Genomic DNA, 23,899 nt, shown 5'->3' with positions numbered 1-23,899 from the left:
TTTTCTGCAATGTAACAAGTAAATTCATTATGCAGAAATACAAATATGAAAAAGGACACTGTTAGAAACATGCTTGTTTAGATATTTATTAACTAACAGCTGTCCAGATGTGAAAGTTTTCTTTCATCCAAAGAAAAGATATTTTATAAACAGACACCAGACTTAATACCAAGAGCAGGTTTTACCAGACTACACATTTTGAGTCCCCCCACACATAGAAGTTACCTTTAGAAATGTGCTGAGATGTTTGTGGGAAACTTTAAGCAGGAGTGGTCATTTTTTCCCAAACTGACTAAAATATTATAGTGACCTACTGTTAGACCAAACCATCACACCCACATCGACACGGAGTCAGCGCCAGTTGTTTTCCAGCTGTCTGGAGAAAAGAATTGGACACTTGGGTTACTGCAGAAAGTGGATTATGTAAACTACCACTGAAAACAGTACACGCCTTGACTCCTTGCTCTGCTGTTTCTTTCTTTTTTTTTTTATTGTCTCATTTAACTTTTGTTTTGAGTTCATTTCTCACATTAGCATTTGATGAGCACTGCATGTTTACTGCTTTTATTTTTCCTGCCACATCTAAAGGTGTTATTTAACTTTCTGTTGTAATCCAAATCACAGGCTTACATTGATACATAATCGTATTATAATGTATACAATGCAATAATGTATTAATACATAATACAGTGGGGTTACAATACATTATGTTTGTGAAAGGAGTCTTTAGTTTCAGTTACGTTTTGGCGTCAATGTTGAGACTTTTTTTTTGGTAACACGACAGGCTGTGTTTTGTCTCATTAACTGCAGGAGAATGAAAACGTGTCTGGTGAGGGAAATACTGTGATGATGTAGATAATAACAGGAGCAAACATGTTTTTGCAACTTTAAATATAACTAAATGGATAGAAAGCGTCAGTCAGGAATATTGAATTTTTAAAATTGTAATGAGTGTCAACAGCATAAAATATCCTGTTTTACTTCTTATGATCTCATGCTGTTTATTCCGATTGCAGGTAGCTACAAAAAAAAAAATCCAGACACACACTTTAGAAAATTTAGGATCTATGTCAGCATTTTTCTCCCAAACACACTTGTATTTATTACCCAAAATGCACTTGTTGGCAGCCAGTGAAGCTGAGTCAATTTAGCATGCACCCAGACAGCCAGATATGCGCCTTAATTTCAGTCAAACTGAGAGCAGAGATCGCGAGGTGACACACTCATGCATTTGAAATGCTTGCACATACTTTCCAAGTTTAGCTACAAATGACCAGTCCTGACCTGCAGCACATAGTTCCTTGTTGTAGTCTTCAGTAACTTTGCTATCATGATTAAGTACAAAACAAAGTGTGAGAAAAAAAGACAGATGTAACAGCTGCAGTTTACTGTTTGGATATTATACATAAGATGCTCTATTCATTGGGCTTTTACAAGCTGTAACATGCACCTCCTCCCTCGCTGCTCTGGGGCTTCAATGTGGCCAGATGTGAGGCGTCATCATATTGATGCTGCGATCGGTTTGCTTCGCCTCTGCATTATGTTACAATCTATTCAATCGACACGCACACACAGACAGTACAAGCTTGAAGATTCTCGGAAAGCGTCGCTAGCAAATATCATTTCAACATATTCTTTTTATCCTTCATTAGTTGTCCTGCTTTATATGCATATTAAAAAAGAAGAATTTGGCGAGCACCTTTGCCGTATTTATCTCTTGGGCTGAAAGAGTCGTGCCCTGCTTTACCCTAAACAGACCGATCACTCGCTTCAAAACACAACGCTGATATTATAAATAGATATATAGCCTTTAAATGATGCCTTTTGCTGCTTTTGGTGAAGTCCTTCCCAGAAAGAATGCCACAGGGGACCTTGGCTGATGCGCTGTAATAATATGGTACCATACCCATGATCCCACATATACTCCTCTCTTTCTTTTTTTTTTGCATTGACATGTTGAAGTATATAATTTAAAGGGAAATTCCAAGTTGAGTATTGTTTGTGCTCTTTTTTTTTTTTTTTTTTGGATGTGATGTACTAATTATTCTCACTCAGGGGTCTGAGGTGGAAGTGCAGATCATCATTTTAAAACAATTGGAGCCACTGGTTTCCTTTTATTCGACTAGGAAATGAGATTGAGAGCAGTTTTTGAATAAAGAAAGGAGTCAGTGTAATAAATGATAATGGGTATCCTGTTCGAAGGCAATTTTCCAGTTGTTGTGGCTTCTGATGACATCAGATCAAATATACTGATAAATGGCGCAAATGTAAATGTAAATATACAGGGAGAATTAAAAGCGTTTGTCGGCTTCGGTTGTACTGATTACGAAATTATGTTAGCGTTTGTAAAAGAGAAGGGAAAAAAGTAGACTTGATTTCAGGAAGAACAAATTCGAGCGAGCAGTTTCACTTAGTTTGGTTTTATATGAATAATAAAGTGTATGAGCGGGTAACGAGTTGCTGTGAAGCGATTCTTATTGTTGTTGTTGTTGTTGTTGAGGTCATCCACTGTCCAGCATGGTTTTTAGACTTTGATGAGGAGTAGAGTATGCTAATGGTAGTATCATTACAGCTAACCAAACACAAATTAGCTAGGCTTTATCCTAGCATCTTTGGCATAGTTGTAGTGCAACCGAACTGTATTAGGTACATGCACTCGACAGAGACAGACAGTCTCAAGGTCTATTAATTCAACGATCATGTACAGTCTTCTGATTAGGGCTGTGGCTATCGATTATTTTAGTATTTGAGTATCCTACCGATTATTCCTTAGATTATGATCTTTATTAAAAAGCAATACTAAATATGCAAGAGAAAAAAAGGCGGGTCTCTTAAAATAAACAAGTCATTTGTTTTTCTTTTTTAAGAAAAAAATCTATATTTTTATTGATGAAATCGCATACAAGAATATCTGTAAAAACTAAACCCATTTTGTGCATTTATAAATACACATATATAAATAAAAAAAATCATAAAAATATAAAAATCAATTTCAAATTACTTACAAAAAAGGGTAAATGCACTGTAAGGTATTTTCTTTGTTTTAGTTTAAATTGATGAAAAATTTTGGAAACTTTCTGTTGTTTTCTTTCGCCAAAAAATCTTCTCCTCGCCTCTCGCTGTTTTCTTTCCGTTCCTCCATTTTTCATTCTGCAGCGCCTTCTGTGTTTACCTGTCCAGAACACTACAGAGTGTAGCGGGTGGCGCGTCGGTAATAATGGTCCGTGGGGAAACGCGATGCTCCGTGTGTCGTTAAATAGACTTATTAGACAAATAGTTTGCCTCAATGCATTTTTGTATTTAGATTACTGGAGTTTACTTGAGAAATTGTTTCAATTGTACTTCTGATTTATCATTTATACCATTGTTTTTTTTTCTATTCTTAACAAACCAACTACAAACAAATAATGTTAAAATGTTGAACTTTGATCATTGAAATTGTAAAATAAAATTGTTTAATTGTCAATTAAGTTTTAGAAATTAAACTAAATGAAAATAAATAAATTAGTAAAAAAATATATTATTATTTGATTTATTTCTAATATTGTTATAATATTTTAGGCTTTATTAGGCCTTGCGGGTCATAATTCTATTTTATTTTTTAATAGAAACCTCCATTATAGTGTCGCTTGATGCTGTTTTTGAAAACAGATTTGTATCATGAACATACACAGCTTGCTAAAGTGTAACCCATACTTTTGTGACTCTTTATACAGTCATTTGAATTGTTACAAACTGAATGAAATGCCACAGTGTTGTTCTGCATAAAGCCTTTATAGCATTGTTTTCATCTGAATAAACCTTTAGAACGTTGCCTCATGCTGCTTTACGCGTTATACTTCATTTAAAGAGCGTTCACAAGTATTTTCCCACAGTTCTTTTGAGAAACATAAATAAAACTGAAGATAGCCGTTGATGGCTATTAAACTGAGGGCTTTTTTCAGAGCCTGCATGGTAGCTTCTGCACATAGCGCCCTGCATAGTGCGTCATTTACATATGAGAAGCAGCGTAAGTGGCCTCCATTGTCTCCACTGAGGATTCTGAGCCATGAATGAGGGGTTTCTTTTCTCCAACCAATGACTTACCTTTGACATCTGTGTGTGTCCCTTACTCTTATCCCAGCCACCCCCCACAGTTCTACCCAATTTGACTGGAAATGGCCCCTTGGTGCTTTTTTTTGATCATGCTAGCTTCATTCCCTGCCTTTCCTTTGATTTTCTTTATGCTCACAAGGTGCCCTTGGGTTATACCACATAAACGCTGGTTTTATTTGCTGGAACTGAACGCTGGAAGACCATGGCTGGTGCAGATTAGCATAATATCAACCCCCACAAACCATCCGAGTTTGGAGTTTGCTTAGTCAGCCATTTGCTAGTGTTAAAGTTAAGCTACATTCATATATTTGAGATTTTATTGCTGCAAGATTTTTGTATTTAGATAAAGTAAACCGTCATTGTTGGTTCACGTCCAGTCCTCAGTGGTCGATTTCCCTCATGTTGCTTTAAGTGAAATGAAATTAATCAAATAAAAGTCGCTCAGTGGATAAGATGTTAGACTTCTGATCGGAAAGTCATGGATTCAATCCCTCAATCCCAGCACCACCAAGCTGCCGCCTCTGGGCCCTTAAGCCACAATTCAGCTGTTTAACTGGATAAATGTCTGGTCTGGATAATGGCATGTGTTTCTTACTAAGAATAAATTCACACATATGCATATGATGCTCTTTCTAACAGGCCGCATTAGAGGCATTAAGCATTTCCTTGTTTTATTTTTCTTGAGGATATGTATTAGAGGCATGTTGCTTAACTGCATACATGGAAACCTTAATTGGTTTTGTCAGTAGGTTTTATTTTAATAATAATATTCTTCTCAATGTATTGGGAATCAGTGCTCAAGGACGGAGAGCTGTACACCTGGTTCTTTAGTTGTGTAAATGACTCCAGTGTTTTCTATAGTAGGTACATAGGGATGCTTTTTGAACAAAGTTATCAGAGATTCATGAGCATGAGAACACAAATCACATACAATATCTGCAGCTCAGCAATGACTGAGATTGATTTTCTCTCCCTTCAGCCCTACAAGTCCATCATCAATGTGACGAGCAGAGAATAAAAGTATGTTTAAGTCAGTGTTTCATTTTACGATCGTATAGCAGTATGAAAGATGATGTATTGTTCAACAGTACAAACAAACAACAAAAACAAACCTGAATGCATAAGACAGTAAATTTTTATATCTTAAAAGGCAATGAAGGGTTATTTTACACAATGTATATACCTATACGGACTATAAGCCGCTACTTTTTTTCCCACGTTTTGAACCACGCGGCTTAAACAACGAAGCGGCTTATTTATGAATTTTTCCTGGGTTTTTCCCGGTTTCACAAACTTAAAGCCAAAAAACTGAACTCCATAACATTAGACCAATGAAATTTCCAAACGGAAACGGAAAAAACGCACCTCACCTGTGTTCTGAGCTGCATGGCATCGGGAGAAAAAAGTTTTTTTTAAACGCACGACGATGACAAAAGATAAACTCCCGAGAGAAATAGTTGTGAAAGGAAGGAGGAAGACAGTGAACAATGACTTTCTTGGTCGGCTACTGTTTAGATACAAGCTGTTGTAACGCGTTGAGTCTGGGTGAAGGGAGAGCGCGCTAACTCCAGTTACAACAGAAATCATATAAGCACAGACAGGTTTCCAAAACTCTGGCTTTTTTATTTTTCTTGGCAATAGCGTTACGGGTTAGTTAAAGAAACTTAGAAATGAGCATCAGAAAATAATAAGGACATAATCCTCGTCTTGAACACACGCAGTAATACCGGAAAATGCAGTGCCAGGATATTCCCAAAATACCGCTATGCTCCTAAAGGAAGCGCAACATATTTCACCCGTTACACCGTGTGTAACGTGTCTTTCGTTAAAGCCTGTGTAAAGTAAATTAGTAAAGACTTAGGCTTATAGACAGATGCGGCTTATTTATGTTAAAAATAAAAATATTTGTAAAATTCAGTGGCTTATATATGGGTGCGCTTTATAGTCCGGAAATTACGGTATTACTTCTTATCCGCCAGTATTCGTTTCTATTGACTATAGACATTAAATCTAATGCTGGCATCTGAGCTACAAGTCCTCAGAAAAACAAATGGGAAGACAACAGCCGAAATCTGAGTGAATTTAATAGCCCACTTGACGGGCCCAAATATATCCTAAATAAACATTTCAGGAAATTTGTGCTTAATATTAAACCTCCAGTTACTAATCAAACACTGACTGAAATGTAATGAAAGTTAGGCTTTATGAGTTCGACCACCTTTATCAAGATCAATTTTCACTCACAAGGAACTCTCGGGCAGAAGAACTGAAACGTTACCACAACCAATAATTCAACCAGCTATTAATATTCTGGTTTGCTGTTATGTTTGGGATGACAGACTGAGGCACACTATTATAATTAAAACATCCGAAAGAAAAATGTGTTACGTATTTAAGAATTTAACCAGTTTACAGTACATATTGTTCCTTGAGAAGGAAGTTACAATAATATGCTGGTTTTGTTTTCTTTATGAATAAGGAATAGTAGACAAGCTGTAACTGCATGAAACTCTTGTGTGGCAGTCCATTAAAGTCAATTCCACCTGAAGTGAGCAACATGGATCCGGGAATGAAGATTGTGTGTGACATGTGGCATTTAGGAACGGCTGAAACTGGCTGCAGCATGGCCATATGTTGCTGTGCAGAACGAAGGGGGTCGACACTGCTCCTGAACAGGAAACAAAGGGTGTCTCACTTTACATTGACCATGCAGTCTAGTGCTCCCAGATCCTAAGTGCCACACGGATCTGTTATGTACTGGTGGAGTGCAGGCTAATTGTCAGAACAGGGAATATGCTCTCAACTTTTACTTCAGTAAATTTCACACCCATTCAACTAACATACTAACCTAAGCAGAAAGTAAAAATAAACCCTTTTGATTGATTCATTCATTTATCTTAGCAGATTTAAAACCTATCCAATTTTATTCCTACTCCGAGATGAGAAATACTATATGCACAACAGTACTGGGACAACTAACTTTTCCAGCAATATGTGGTTCTTCCCCAAACTGTTACCACAACTTTAGAGGCACACAATTGTATCGGGGTCTAGAATGTGCTAGCATTACATTTTCCATTTCATTCGAAGTGTACTAGCATGACAATGCCCCTGTGCACAAAGCCAAAAAGAGCGTGATTAGCCTGCTACAGTGCTCTGAACTTAATCCTACTGAATATCTATGGGATGAACTGGAACTGGATGAACTCCCTACTACATCAGTACCTGAATTTACTAACACCCTTTTGGCCAAAAGGTTAGGCATGTTGCCTAAACTGAGGCGATTGGTCTGAGAACTACCATTTGTCCACCTGCCCCAGCATTTCTGTTTGTAAACAATGAGGGGGGTTTTTACTTGATCTCTATGCACTTGATTAACAAACTATGCCCTGGGCAGATTGGCCTCAGCTTGTGCTGGTGCCATCTGTACCCTCAGCACCCTCTGCCAGTGCTAGGGATTACCTCTGTCCTAACATCCCATCTGGCACACTGTCTTGTCTGTAAGCCTAATAATATGTTCACATATGGAACAATGTGGCAACAAAGCAGTTGAACCTTCTTAGAGAGTGGTTGTGGGTGAATGCACATATTTTAAATATAGATAGATAGAGAGACTGCTGTGGTAAATGCTGCTGGATGCTTACCTAAATTACACAGTACGATCCAACCCTATTTTGCCAATGCAAGTGTGGACAAATCATAAATCTGTTTGCTCGTTCACTGTGCAGTTTGCTCCCAGTCATGCATTGCTAGAAAATGGTCAAAAGAAATAGTAGTTAGTGTAGATTTGTCAAGGCATGTATTGTTACAGAGAAATTAGTGTAACTATTTTAAGACCATAGACACAGTGTATGAGCACATCATGTTTGACAAAAAAGTGAAGCTTCAAGCTGCTGTGTTTTCTTTTCACATTGCACAGAAAATATATCATTTGTCTGGCTGACATCTTTATTTTCCCACAAAATGTTTACCTGTAAATGGACATGTTATGCTAGCAAATCCTCGGCATTATGCAAAGGCAATGTGATAAAACAGCTTTCAAATGTAGTGCTCATAGTCTCTGTGATTTTGTACTGGCCAGCGCGTATGAGTGCCCCAGAACTGCAGGGGGCGCTATCAGAATATTATCCCAGTTTTACACCTTCAAGAAGATATACATAAACAAGTTTGTAACTGTCACTACTCGGTACATACCAGAAATACAAATTGTAACACGCGTGTTCGCAAATGCGTCTAATTCCTGTCTCGAATATGGTGAAATAATTTACAGTTGTTTCTGTATAATACTGTTTTTTATTTATTTATTATAAAACATATTATAAAACTGTGAATATTTATAATACTATTAACACCCCTGATCCGTACAAGAAATAGTGATTATCTTTATCAATACACACAAAAAACTATTGATTAATTGAATAATCATTTTAATTGACACAAATTAAAATGATTTAATAAAATGAAATACATGTAAAAAAGTATATAAAATAGTTTACATTTGTTGGACCCAATTTGGTTAATACAGATGTTTATGCATGTTTGTACGTGTGTTTGATTTTTTCGTTTAATATTTAATTTTCTAAAATATGTTATTTAAGCATACTTTAACAAATATCTGCATATCAGAAACACACAAAATAGGTGTTTATTTATTTATTCATTCAATTTATTTATTCATAAATAAAATAATTTATTCCATCGCTCATTCATTCATTCACTCCCTCAATATGTGAAATTGTCAGAAATTTCTCCCTTCATCTTGTGGAAGATGTTGCAGAAATTTCACGCATGCACAGGAAAAAAATGCGAGTTTTTGTAGATGTACAGTACACATTGTGTTTCCGGGACAAATCGAGTAGTAACAAAACAACCAATCACAGGCTTGGTTGTGTCGTGTGATTTCCTGTAGAGTTCACCAGCTGCCATTTTCCTACTGTCCATTTGCATCCTGTTTTTTGAGGAAACCTGCCAAACAGCATCCTTACATGAGCTATGTGTAGGCTTTTGTCGTACTTTGTTTTATCAGGGTTTTATTGTAATGTGTGTACAGTGTGATTCTGAAATATACATACCAAATAAAAATGTTAATTTTGCAATACAAACAAGTGCAAGTTCCCCCGAAAAACTGGTAAACGCTAAGTCTGCTTGCACATAAGGCAACTATGAATGAAAAAAAACAACTAACCGGGGACACGTAATCTACTTCCAACAACAGACCATATCTCACGTTACAATGGCAAAACTAATGACATCCCATGGCGCCCCTAACAATGAAGCATTTTACCTGTATATTTAGAAGACAACATTTAACAGATCAAAACGGAGATGAAGTCGTAGTTGGAGCCAACCCATAATGACAAGTCTAGATTATGTCTTTGCCTCGGCACTAGGGCAGAACCCCATAGGGCTGTGGTATGGGCCTCTTCAAAGCTTCTCTGCTTATACTCTCTGTGATTAGTGGAGATTTGGAGAGGCCTGCTTTAGAAAAGTCTAAGTAAACTGTTTCTCCCGCTTTTAGCTTCCAAGTTTGTTATTTGTCAGTCTGCGTTTCTAACCGCTGCATTGAGATTGATATTTTGAAGGCAGTACTTTTAAGGAAAAAAGACAGAATCATAGAAGACAAAGGAGCACAAAGCTGTACAATACTGTAGCAAGTGGCAAGAAAATCTACAGTTTTAATCCTTAATGGAGAAAGCAGAGTGACTCAGAAAGACCACCCTTGCTGTGTGACAAATGATCTTGGACTTGACCATTGCTGGATATGTGCACCATGTCTTCCACTTTGAAACTCAGGCTTCTTACTTTCTGGAATTTGCTAAGATTATGGCATCAGGTTTTATTTTTAGCTCTCATTACATCAGCGCTCTGGACTACATGAAAAACGGTAACAGGAAAGGTATTTATTCTGAAATTCAATCCTTGAGTACAGGGGAAAGCTGCATTGCTGTTTTTCAGCAGTTAAGGGGACAAAAGTTAATGGCCCTAGCAGAGGTCCCTGATGCATACTCCATTAATTTGATTGGTGCAAAGCCATAGATGTTTAATTAAAGGTGAAAATGAGAACACAATACACAATGCTTTATTTCCATTTTTACTCGGTTTTTGAAAAATCTTTGTCATATTGGAATTTTGACATATATTGCTGTGTAATGCTCAATGAAATCACCCTCTTTTCTGTCAGATTTCATAAAAAAAATATAATCTAATTCTATCACGAAGGTGATAAATGTTTATTAGTTATTGGATTGGGAATTCTTTGCAGTTATTGGCTGTTTGTAAAACGATTCAATGTCAGACAAGAGGAAACAGTATAAAAAACATTTGAGCTTACCGGGATACAGCCAGGCAGTGTGGTTCTTTTGTAGTTTGTAAAACATAATGTCAGTAATAATGAATGGCATGTTTAGAATTGTTTAAACATGGCTCAGGGTCACTTGAACAGGATGCTATGCCACGTGACTCAAACAGTGGGGTAAAGCCTGTTTTAACACATAGCTTTAGGAATTCATTTGTATTCTCTATTTTGTGTGTGTGTGTGTGTGTGTGTGTCAGACATGAACAGACATATGTAACATACAGTGGTGTGAAAAAGTGTTTGCTCCCTTCCTGATTTCTTATTTTTTTGCATGTTTGTCACACTTTAATGTTTCAGATCATCAATCTAATTTAAATATTAGTAAAAGATAACACAAGTGAACACAACATGCAGTTGTGGATTTTGTTTTCCCTCAATAAAAAAAACCTTCATAAAAAAACTGCATGTTGTGTTCACTTGTGTTATCTTTTACTAATATTTAAATTAGATTGATGATCTGAAACATTAAAGTGTGACAAACATGCACAAAAAGAAGTAATCAGGAAGGGAAAAATAAGTTTTTACACCATTGTATGTTTTTCACATTTAGTAGGTGGATTCACATTTTAAGGGGAAAAAAACACAGCTTTGATATCAAACAAAAAAAATATATGCAAAATTTGTTTACTAATGTTTGGGTTAGAATGAATTTTTAGATGAAGCGTAGTGTGTGTGCATTAGTGTGCAGTGATGCTTGCTATATTTTTACTATTATCTTTTTTTTCCCTGTGTTTTTTTTTTTAAGGAAAAGGATATTGACCGCTAAAGCGTTAGGATATTGTTTATTAGGTTCACGTTTTCGTAGATAGATGAGGTACATGACATTAACTTTGGTCTCACATACAGGAAATAAACACAGAGAATAAACACTTTAGAGTGACACTTTTGCAGGTAGTATTATGTTCCAAATCCTTAACTTTAAGCCATGGGCAGTAATCAGATCTAATATATAACCTAGAGTGAATCACTTTCAAAGAGCTAACCTTGCATTATTTACTCTGATGTTCTGTTTACAGGCATGTAAAAGTGTTTGATCATAAGCAAAGTGCATCTGTGAGTTGTGTGGATGTGGTTTTCTAGGGCACAAATGCATGTTATTTTGAGAACATACCCAAAGTAGCAATTTGATTGTGGTCAGAGACAAAAGTCAAAAGTGTGTAGTAAAAAAATGTCAGAAATGTGGTTTGCAGATCTGTCCAAGTGAAAAAAGCTTCATTTTTAACATTGTAACATCTGGTCAGTGGCTTGGCAATTGAGATTAGTATCCATACAACTGTGTAGCGTGTTGGGGTAAGTCAGTGCAATAGATGGACATCTTTTTGCACATCATTTCCATCTATACTAATATGCTGTTCTTTTTTTGTAGGTGAATGTCTGTGGCGCCTGGAAGTCAAGATCTATTCTCTAACGTCGCAGTGCTGCAGGAATTCCTGCTTTACTGGACTGGAAATTGGATTTGGAATGACCCAAGCAGGCCAGTTAATGGCACACATTCTCTGGTTACCCTTCGTAGTTTAACAAACCTTTTCCTTCTGTCTTTATTTGTCTGGATGACATCATGGTCTTTTGTAGGCCAAATGTAACATCAGAGGATGTCAGTGCTGTTGTTTTGAAGTCTGAGGGGCGTCTGTATCAAATGGAGGCAATCAGCATTTTGCTTATTTGACCCCCACCCATCTATTAATAATCTCAGAACTAAAAAAACATTAGACCCACCATGCAGGGAAGGCCCAGGCAGGCCCAGCAGCAGCAGCTACGATGCCTATTACCCAGGAAAATGCACTGAGTCACCTATTTCTGCTGGAGAGCTGGTTGAAGGTGAACCAGGGGGAGCAGGATCGGGAGGATGAGTTTGGAAAGAAGGCAAGTGGTGCAACACCATGTCGAGCTGCAGTCCGCAAGCTGGTCGAGTATATCCAGCTGAACTTTACAGATTGCGAGAGCCATTCATGCAATGGCAGCACTCTTAAGGATGATGCAGATGCTGAGGTGAAGGCAGTCTGCTTAAGCAAAGCTGAAGTAGATGGGCCTGAGTTTGGGCTCAGCTTTGGGAACATCCCCATTTTTGGGGATCCCGAAGGGAAGAAGAAGGTGCGGCGCAGGCGCCGCAAGAGCGACAAAGGACCCGTTTTGGATGTAGGATGCATCTGGGTGACTGAGGTGAAGAAGAAAAGCCCTGCAGCACGATGTGGTGACATTAGGTTGCGGGATGAGCTGTTGTCCCTTAACGGCCAGCTGATGGTCGGAGTGGACGTCACCGGAGCCAGGTAGGATATCTGAATTGTTCATTCACCCATTTAATAAACCAGTCTACCACAAGAGGGTGAGTTACACTGATGTTTTCATGGGTAAGCATTTTCTTATGTACAAACCAAGGGACCAATAATCATGTAAATTATTAATAATATATTTAATACTAGAGGTTGACCGATTAAAATAAATCAATAAAATAAATAATTACCCAATTGTGCTGCAAATTAGGCCGATTATATGGTCATCTGTCAGAGAAAACTCATCTTAGTCGACCTCTAGTTAATATATGAGTCAGTAAAGGTCTTCGAATGCAACTCACCAGTCGGATATTTAAATCAAAGTTATCCTTTCATTCATACAAGACTTTTTCACTTTGCCTTTACATTTTTTTCCCTTGGTTTACCTAGGTTACCTTGGTTTTCTATTCTATTCTATTCTATTCTATTCTATTCTATTCTATTCTATTCTATTCTATTCGTGTAGTGATTTTAACAATGGACATATTCCCAAAGCAACGTTACAGAAGTAAATAGATTACGAATATCCATTTTACATGAATATATCAGTCAATACAAATTCCTACTTTATAAGTTTATTCCATTGTCAATAATTCCATCATCTTGATCCTGGTCCATTCATTAGAAATGGGGTTGTACCATGGTGTTTTTTTTAAACTATCTGTCTGGCCAGTGACATTTTTGGAAAGGTATTTACAGTGGAGCATGACATTAAAGGGAAAAAAAAATAAATTGTGATGATCTGTTAGATTAAATGTGGTTTTTGTTGGTTGGCCAGACCAAAAAATATTTAGTTGTAAAATATTCATATATTCATTATATTGTCAAAATAATAAATATAGAAAGTTTTGGAGAACGACATGCACTATAGCCACTTCCTTTATTGAGAACTTTTGGTTTGAATTTTATTTATTATTTATCTACAGAATCAAATTTATGTTTTTTTAAATAAAATGTATATTTATGGATATCCTGATGCCCATTCTCCCATTCTGTAGTCTTTAGTGAGGGGCTAAGAGGCCCATTAAGGGACTTATCGGCACATTTTATTCCACAAAACACTGGTTTCCAGATTCTTGGCACACTAACAACTTTTTATTGTGTAGAGACTAAAGCACTGAGTGTTCTTGTAATGTCTGAGTGTAATGTCTGTCTTTTTAGTTTGTGCATATGGATTTCCCTTGTCAGTTTATAAGTGTTTTCTATTCTAGAGACTGGTGCTACAGAATGTTAATTCTGTATTGATGCTTTTGCTAATCATATTTTTGAAAATTATGTTTATGTCCAAATCGGAACCTTTTTGCAAAAGCTGCCAACCAAAATATTCAGAGTTTTAGTATAACTCAGGATGCCATTTATTTGAAGAGGCCTTGGTGCTTCATTGCAGTGCCCCAAACAGATTATTGTATTAAAGGTAGAATTCAACGTTGAAACTCAACTACACATTGTAGTTTATTTTGTTCATTGATATAAATATCTGTCTCTTTAGGTTTTTTAGGCTTGCTTATGCATCCATCTTTGATAGCTTCCATTTAGAAATATGGGGTTTTAAAGGGTTTTTGTTATAGTTTGTTCAGCATTTCACTTTTTTAGGAGGTTTACATAATCTTTCCATTAGACCTACTTTGGCAGTTTCCTTTTATTTTATTAAAAAAAAGTAAGAAGGTCTTGCTAATTTTTTTTATAAGTCTAAACATTCATACATTTGTGATATATTTCCACAAAGATTTATGAAAAATGTTCCCACAACTGTAAGGATCTAGAATAGAACTACCGCTTTATCCCATCTATTATTTCTTCCCAGGCTCAGATCCCCGCTGTGGCTGAATTTAAGCACAATGGGAACTGGCAAAGATTTAGAACTGGCAACCAGACTGCTGTGTCCCATTATTGCAGGCCTAATTGGCTTCTCTGGCAAACTAAGCAGCCACAACAATTATAAACTGGTTAGTATTAGACACTGGTGGGCCAGGTATTTTAGGTCTGTTTAGTCAACTAAGAAAACAGCTTTACATTGATTTCATTGCAGTTTGGACCTCATACATTATATGACCTTTAGATGCAAACGCTTGGTGGCTTTAAAACAACCACTCGGGAATTATAAATAATGAAAAACATGAAATCCCATTCATTCAGAAAACCAGAAACACACAGATGGCTGATTCTCAGTGCTGATTGTGGTGCAGTGTGCATTCTAACACATCACAGTCTACAGATCTCAACTCTACTGAACACTAATGGGGGAGTTTGACATAAAAACCAAATGATTTCCAGCATTTTCATCCCCATGTAACTTTTCTGAGAAGAAGAATTCTAATTTGAAACATATAGTCAGGCTCAGAGTGCAGAGTCAGCCATGATACATCACCCCTGGTTAAGGGCCATGCTGAAGGGGTCATAAGTGACAGCTCAGCAGGGCTTTGGCTTGAACTCCTGAACCTTCTGATCAGAAACCCAGAGTTGTAACCGTTTAGCCACTGATATATTAATAGCTTATGGTCTGTGCATAGGTCTGGAGTCATTCTGTAAAGGTTCACTCCCATAAGAAAAAAAAACATTTCTTTTTAGCATATTTCTTTGATGTGACCGTCCCTGTTAAGGTGACATGTGAACACGAACTATGCCAGCAAATTAAATGCCCCTACAGCATAATGGAGCCAATGAACCTTTTTCTTAATTTATCAGCTGTCTGCAGATTTCTTTGCCCTTATTTACATGTAAGCCAGTTTGTAATCTTGACCATTTTAACTGCTTTTTAACAAAAGGTCAGATTTTCCTTATGGTTCACCTCTTCTAATGAAGTGTGAGTTCAAACAATGCTCCAATAGATTCTATCAAAAGAATTGTGGCCTTTATAAAAGTTAGAGTGGACATTATCATTAAAACAAAATGGGGATAGAAGTAATACTAAGAAAGTGTGTGTGTGTGTGTGTGTGTGTGTGTGTGTGTGTGTGTGTGTGTGTGTGTGTGTGTGTGTGTGTGTGTGTGTGTGTATACACACACAGACACAAACAGACACACACATATATACACAGTTTATATATGTTTGTGTGTGTGTGTGTGTGTGTGTGTGTGTGTGTGTGTGTATACACACACACACACACACACACACACACACACACACACATATACACAGTTTATATATGTGTATGTATGTATGTATGTATGTATGTATGTATGTGTGTCTGTGTGTGTGTGTCTGTTTGTGTCTGTGTGTATATATATACACACGCACACACACACACACACACACATATATACACAGTTTATATATGTATATGTGTGTGTGTGTGTGTGTGTGTGTGTGTGTGTGTGTGTGTGTATGTGTGTGTGTGTATAATGAAGTTGTAGCTGAGCAGTTTGTGTCTTTGTGAACAGTAGAATGATTACCCAACACATGTTGCTTTTACGTAAGCCGAATCTGGACAGGGCAAGCACACTGTGTAAAGAGTGGAGATTCCAGGGAGGACTTCAGATCGAGATGTTTTCCTCAACAGTGGTTCATTTTCTCCAGAGGAAAAAAAATAGAATGCAGCCGGCAAAGATATCTCTGACAGAGACACGACACAGCAGCTGTGTTTGGAAACAGACCAAAGGAGCACAGAAAACAGCATGATTGTGTTCTGCCCAGGACTAAAGCATATCTGTTTCTTATATATGACTCGAGAATGTGATTTGTTTCCTTTGAGATGTCAAAAGCAGGCTGTTATTTAATAATAGATTTTCTGCAGTGCCGTAAATGATAGCGATGTTTAGTAGAGCTCATGCTAAGATCAGGGAGGAGATGAGAGAGAAGAAATCAATGAAACTGCCATTGTGATGTGACAGTGTTGTAACAGTGGATGGAGCTCATATCTGGGCTGTTTGATGTTATAAACCCGAGAACATGCATGGCTGATTTTATGTTAAAATTATTCTCAGGTCATGTCCACTCCAATACAGATGCACACCTTTTCTGTTCATAGTAAGCACCAGAGTGGTTTTAGGCACTAGATGCATTTGACACTGCTGCTTTTTTTTAATTAATTTTTTGCATTGTAAAATGGACTAAAAACTGTTATAAACAGCAAAATGATCATCACAAGTTCACCATTTTGATTAGAGTTTTGAACAATATACATGTTTCTAAAAGTATAAAGTCCAAAATATGCTTAGTGTAAATACTTTAAAATGTTCTATTACCTGTTTTTTTTTTTTTTTTTGCTTTGATGAAATTGTTATTGTAGAGAGTGACTAAGAGGCTTTGATATAAGCACGTGTGACAAAAGTTTGTGGACACCTGACAATAAGATTGGCATGTGCTTTTTTTTTTTTTTTTTTTTAACATCCCATTTTGCATTTAGTCCCAATTTTTAGGATTTTTTTAGCTTATGTAGTGTTTATGGAGATTTCGCTCATTCAGCCACAAGAGTGTAATAAAGTCAGGTATGGATGTAGGGTGTGAGACCTGGGGGTACACTCAGCTTTCCAATTCATCCAAGTCATCTCCAAGGTGTTCAGTAACGTTGAGGTCAGAGCTCTATAACTCTATGGTGAGCCACTCAAGATCTTCTACTCAGTATCCCATATAAACCATGTCTTAATTTAACAATGTCTAAATTTGCTTTTTTTTTGTCTTCTAGTTCAAGTGAAAGGAAAATGTATTGCTTCTGACATCCTGTGCAAGTGTGTACCTCCAACTGTCTGGTAAAAGTTTGGGGGTTTGAACCACATATGGCTGGAAAAGTCAGGTGTCCTAATGGTTTTGTTTATATAGTGTATTTATGGAGTATAAAATACGGTTGTCACTCTAAAAAGAAACACAAACAGCAGTTTTATTTCATTCGCAATGCACAGCGGTGGTAATGATCACACGGAACCAATGGCATTAGGAGATCACTATACCAAAGACCAAAAACTGCTCCTGATCAATGAAAATTTCCAAAAGTAGTTTTTTTTCATCTCTTTATTCAAGTGGTTATTTTTGTCTGGTCTGTCTTTTGGGGTCACACAAGGTCACCAGACTAGAAAATGAGAGCTGAATCTTTTTTTCTTTTCTTTTTTCAGAGACCTGCAAATGAGTCCCCCACACACACACACACACACACACACACACACACACACACAATTCTAAGCTGTTAGAAACATGACTGGGATTTTTTTTAAGTGCCTTTCAGAGTAATGGGTTTGGCATAGAACCATAGCCCTGCAAAGAGCCCTCCTAGTTAAATGTGTCTTCATGCAATTTTCTGATTTCTGCCATTTTTTTTCCCCTCTTTCATTTTTTTTTTTTTTTTACAGTTTGGCTCAGCAGCTGTCTGTAGAGAGCATGGAAAATAGCTCAGCTTGTGCAAAGTGTTCTCCACATGCTCAACAAGAAAGCATGCTTTATGCAAGACAGCAGTGATACACCAAAGAGAAAATCTTGCTAGAAACCAATGATGTATTTTTTTGTTCCATAAATTGGAGGACCGACATCAGAGAAATCATCAAGGAAATTTCAATAGTTTTAACCCTCTTAAATGCCAAACCACAATCGATAGCAGCCAAGCAGGTTTCAAGCGGCCTTGTACTCATTTCCGAGCGGTCGAAAAGATTTTCCAGAGACCTTGGATATAGCTTAAACTGAACCACAGTAACCTGGCAGGGAGCATTTCATAACATAAAATAAACTTCAGCTCAATTAATCCTAATTTGTCAGCAATACAGAAAGATGTACACATATATGATCTAATCTAGAGTATTCAATAGGCAAGTGTTCATTTTTCAAATTCTTTTTTGTTCTGGTTGCCTGGAAACAAGTTTGCTGGTTAAGCATATTAGATATAGGGAAAAAAAAAAACCAAGTATATATTATGTATTTCTATATCTCTACATGTATTTTTACCTGTATTTCTGCATGTACAATTTATTTAAGTCTTTATTTTCTCAACACAGGAAGTACTGGCAATGATAGCTAAAGATTGTTCTTGACAGCTTTTTATTGATTGCCTGTTCCTGGATCTTAAAAGATCATCAATCAGTTGTGCACTAGTAAAAATTGCTTTTTTTTTTTTTTTTTATCATCAGCAAGATTGGTTCTCAGATATGTGGAGTCCAGCAGGTGGGGAGATTCAGAATAAGTGCTATAGATACAATATCGAAGGCTAATTATCTTTTGGGAAACTCCCTAAAAAACCTAAAACAAAACAAAAAAGGAATGTCCCGGACAAGAAATCAAATTGTTCCCAGCATCTAGGTATATAAAAGAAATTTACCATAATATGCAAAGTGTATTGACACCTAGTTTACATCTTTAGCTTTAACTAACATCCATGCTGTGCTGCTCTTAAAATGAAATCACTTTTTAAGTATTTAGAACCTAATTAGGATACAGCTAAATAGCATAGCCATAAACATAAAACCAGGTGCTTTAGTACTATGTTAATAAATATACTCTGATCAGCCATAGCATCAAAACAACATTTGAAATGGATAACCCAGACGTCTAGCCATCACAACTTGTTTCAACACATCAACTTCAAGCATGTTGACACTGTAATGACATAATTGTTTTAAAGTATCTAAAAAAAAATGGCTGGACTTATGAAATGTTCCCATTATGCAATAGTATTTACCAAATGATATCTATAGAAGGACAACTGGTGAACCACTGACAGGGTCATGGGCACCTGTGTTTGAAACCACAGAAGAGCTACTGCAGCAAAGAATAGAATAGAATAGCCTTTTAGTTGTCACATACATTACAGCACAGTGAATTTTTTGTTCTTCGCATATCCCAGCTTGCTTGGAAGCTGGGTTCAGAGCGCAAGGTTAGCCATGATACGGCGCCCCTGGAGCACAGAGGGTTAAGGGCCTTGCTCAAGGGCCCAAGAGTGGCAGCTTGGCGACACCGGGGCTTGAACCCCCGACCTTCCGATCAGTAATCCAGCGTCTTAACCACTGGAGCTACCACTTCCCCCCTGAGCTGATAACGTTAATGCTGAATATGGTAGAAAGATGTCAGGACACACAGTGCATCAATGTTGGCTGTGTGTAGGTGTGTATTGGCAGTGTCGCTGCAGACCGGTCAGATTTCCCATATTGACTTCTGTTAACTGCTAAAAGCACCTTCAATGGGTCTGTGAGCAACAAAATTGGACCATGAAGCTATGGAAAGAGGTGACTTGGTCTGGTGAATCACAGTTTTTGGCGTACCTGGGGAAATATAAATAGTTCAGGATTGGTTTGAGAAACATAAAGAGTTCAGGGTTTTCATTTGGCCTCCAAATTCAATGCATCTCACTCTGATCAATCATCTCTGGAATTTGCTGAGCAAACAAGTCCAGTCCATGGAGGCTCCTCTTCACAAATTACAGAATTGAAAGGTCTTGCTCGAAAACTGTTGTCAGACACAACAGCACACCTTGTGGAGCGCATGTATTGAGTAAGAGCTGGTAATGGTACAAAGGGGACTTAATATCTAGGTGGTTTTTATGTTAAGGTTGAATACTGCATATCATAAGAAGAAGGTTTTCGTGATGGGAGATTTCTGGCCTGTAGTGTACTGTTCCACATATCCTGTGCCATCATTGTGATTTAAATGCAGGAGATCATGCGCTAATTCGCCAGGCTTCTCTCCTCAAAACCAGAGTATTAGTGTATTAGTTATGTATTGCTTTCATTGCCAAGCCTCTCCATAACAAACATACTGTGGCTGACAAAATCTGTTTTCCTCACACACTTTCTAACATCCAAAACGCTCTGTAAGCGTGTCTTTTGTATTTGAAGGCTCATACTGTTTTCCTTTTGCGTCATTCTTTCATGAGCCAGATTGCGGCGGTAAATGCCTATCGCCACTTGATAAATGCGAGTGAAAGCTGACATAATTTCCTTGGTGTTACTGGAGTTTGATGATCAGCATTTTCCCATGGCTTATGCAGTTTCAGATGTTAGCAGATTGAGGTGATTCTTCATGACAGACTCAAGTACTAACGCAGATCCGGGGGAAAGTGTGTGCAATTTAAAAGCACTCATATTATATAGAGCTACAGACATTCTGAAAATATTCTGAAAGAAAAAAAAACTGGGTGTTCTGCTTGCAAAGAAAAACGCTAAGGTTTGAACGTGACGTATTCTATTTCATGCGTTTCCTTCTCATGAGGCAGCTCGTCAGTTTTTTAAAAAGAGAAAAGGAAATGAAAATAGACTTCTGCATGCAGATGATAAGAGAGATATATTTGACTTAATGTGTACCTTTTAAACCATTTAGACAAACCACAGAGGGAGGGCATCTGAATGGAGGGCATCATGTTCTGCTTCAGAATGTCACATGTTGGAATCCATGTTTCCCATAATAAACCGCAGCTCCCCAGTACCAGCAGCACTCATGCAGCCCCAGACCATGATGCTACCACCACCATGCTTGACTGTAGGCAAGACACAGTTTTTCTGGTTCTCCTCACCAGGGCCTCGCCACACATGCCAGACACCATCTGAGCCAAACAAGTTTATCTTAGTCTCATCAGACCACAGTACATGGTTCCAGAAATTCATGCTCTTGGACAGGTTGTCTTCAGCAAAATGTTTGTGGGTTTTCCTTCTGGGATGACGGCCATGCAAACCGACTTGTTGCAGTGTGTGTATGATCTAAGCACTAATGAGCAGACCTTCGGCTTCTGCAACCTCTAAAGCAACGCTACAGCACTCATGCATCTGTTTTTTTAAAACAGCTCCTGCACCTGACGCACAGCATGAGGACTCACCTTTTTTAATTAATTAGCGTTAACATGTTATTAACCGGTTAATTTTGACAGCTCGAATATAAATATAATGTGACATATGGCTGGAAATGTTCCATTATACTTTGTCTAAATAGATTTAATATATATTTTTAATGAATATAATTTTTTATATTTAATAATATATTACAAATGTATGAATGTATATTATTATACCCTAATGGCTCAAGAGCAGTCACTAAAATATTGTTTTGAATTCTCAATATTGTCCACTAGATGGCAGCACAGTTACTCAGCTTTTTTTTGCTCACCTATTAAAGTTGAACTGGAGCTGATAAGAACACTGCAGAACATTTTGATTTATAATCAGTCAGAAATGCAATATAAAACCTGTTAAAAAAAAGAAAAAAAAAACTAATAGATTTTAATAGTTTTAATTGCAGTTTGTTGCTATTTGGCATTAAAGTGAAAACCTTGTACTTGGTGAATAATAGGAGTAGGACTCTTTATATACAGTAAGTTTTTCACAAGGCTTTAAACAAAAATCCACAGCAAACTTCAGATAAACTGGTCATGTCTGGGTTCTGATAGCGAACGTTTTGGGGGAATTATCTGCTAGTTGATTTCTTTTATCGCATCAGACTCTGGGAATGCGTTGATTATACTTGGCCACTATAAAACATGAAGACACTTTCAGTTTCTGGTTGTTTTAAGGGCAATAGTTGTGTGAACAGAAGTGGTCTACAGACCGAAGTGGAAAGACTAACTACTACATTCTTTTTAATGTAGCAGGGGAGTGTCAAGAAGTTTCCAGAAGTCCACAATGAGGTGTTTGGTCTTTATAGCATTGAGGGTGAGGTTGCTGGTGGCACATAATACTCCCAGGCTTCATATCCTCTATCCTCATATCCTGTAGGCCCATTCATCGTTGTTTTTGATCGGATCGTCCACCGTGATATCGCCTGCATACTTGATGGAGATGTTGGAGTTACGCAGAGGAACACAGTCATGGGTGAACATTAAGTAGAGCTACAGACTCAACATGCAGCCCTGTGGTACACCAGTGTTCAGGATGAGGGTTGAGGGCATGTGAATGCAGAATCCATCTGCATATAGATGTGCGGATCCCAAATGCTGAATGAAAATGAAACAGGGAGCTTTCAGTGAAACAAATGGCACAGCCTGGTCAACCTCTGTACTCAAAAACTGAAACTGGATCTCCTGAACGTTCTGCTGTTGTGCAATCCGTCTGCTTTTTTATTTATTATGTCTGGGCTAATGTGCAAGCACTAACCAACAATAGAGATCTTCCTTTGATGTCAAAACTTGAATCAAAATGAAAGTTTTTTAAAGGTTTTTTAATTATAGCAATGATCAAATGTGTTTTTCTAATTTTTTTTTAACAGTTCCATTTGTTAAAGTCCTCTAAGTGTTTTGCTAAATGGAAATAAAAAAAAATCTGATTTATGACGTGTAGAATTTTTGACCGAATGGTTTTTCCACTTTGTTGGTCATTTACAATTGATTCGTTTTTGTCTACTATGGTAACATCAGCTCGTGAATCAAGAGAACGTCACGAACTGATCAGTCACTAATCTTTATTCATGATGTCTAAAGCCAAGAATCATAACATAAAATCTTTGAATCTTCTACACATAGCATTAACAACCTGTACATATGTAGATATCTTACACTGATACCAGTGCCCTTTTGGTTAGATGCTAACGGTAAAGTTAGAATCCAATCCAATCTAGTTCTAAAATCTAATCTAATAACTCACACATTTTTTACATATAGTATGCGTTTTACACACTGGATCTCAAATTATGTGCAGCAAGCCTTTAGTTGTGAATGATGTTACTGTCTTTTGGACATTTCCCGACTTAAATTCCACAGAGTTATGTAAAGAATGTGTGCTCAGACAGCCGCTGGAGACCGGATGTCCTCCGTAATGAAAGAGACTTTGGCAGGTTAACCAGGCAGTGGAAACACAGGTGCTGCAAATAATCAGTTATACTGCCACATTTGTGAGATTTATTTATGTACTTTATTTTTCCTATCTGGCAACATCTTGTGTTGAAATTGTTATAGGAATGTGGGACTTTGTCCTCTGTTTGGTTGAAGATACGTTTTTGTTGTAAAGCAGGCAAATTTCTGATTGGATCAACGATTCAGTGATTTGTCTGATGATAACATCTTAAACCGTGTCTGCTTTTCGAACCACTTCTATCACAAACACATCAGGCGTTCTATGGAAACTTCATCTTCTTTACATCACCACCTTAAAATGCAGGTCACAGCTTAAGGAAACGTCTTTCAGCAAATCTGGAACTGCTTTGCGGTTGTTTTCCTTCCAGGACCTGTTTGTGGATAAATCTGGGTTCTGAGTGTTTATGCTCTTCCTGTTCACTCGATCCCTTTCACACGGTGAAGTTTGGTGGTGGGGGGGAACCTGAAGTATGAATTGTGTATATTATTCA

The 23,899-nt window shown here is 37.3% G+C and overlaps 1 protein-coding gene across 1 annotated transcript in view; it reads left to right on the top strand.

Annotated features, from left to right (window-relative positions):
- pdzd2 (PDZ domain containing 2) overlaps nt 1–23,899 on the top strand; it is a 91,560-nt gene that overhangs the window by 6,913 nt on the left and 60,748 nt on the right. The window contains exon 2 of the mRNA XM_046841765.1: nt 11,817–12,717. Coding sequence (XP_046697721.1) covers nt 12,209–12,717 — 509 coding nt within the window. The 5' untranslated portion in view covers nt 11,817–12,208. The remainder of the gene's footprint in view (nt 1–11,816; nt 12,718–23,899) is intronic.

Source organism: Silurus meridionalis, chromosome 27 (genome assembly GCF_014805685.1).
Source record: "Silurus meridionalis isolate SWU-2019-XX chromosome 27, ASM1480568v1, whole genome shotgun sequence".
In the NCBI taxonomy this organism is placed as follows: Eukaryota; Metazoa; Chordata; class Actinopteri; order Siluriformes; family Siluridae; genus Silurus; species Silurus meridionalis.
The sequence above is the reverse complement of the archived record's forward strand: the minus strand, read 5'-3'. Positions and strand labels throughout refer to the sequence as shown.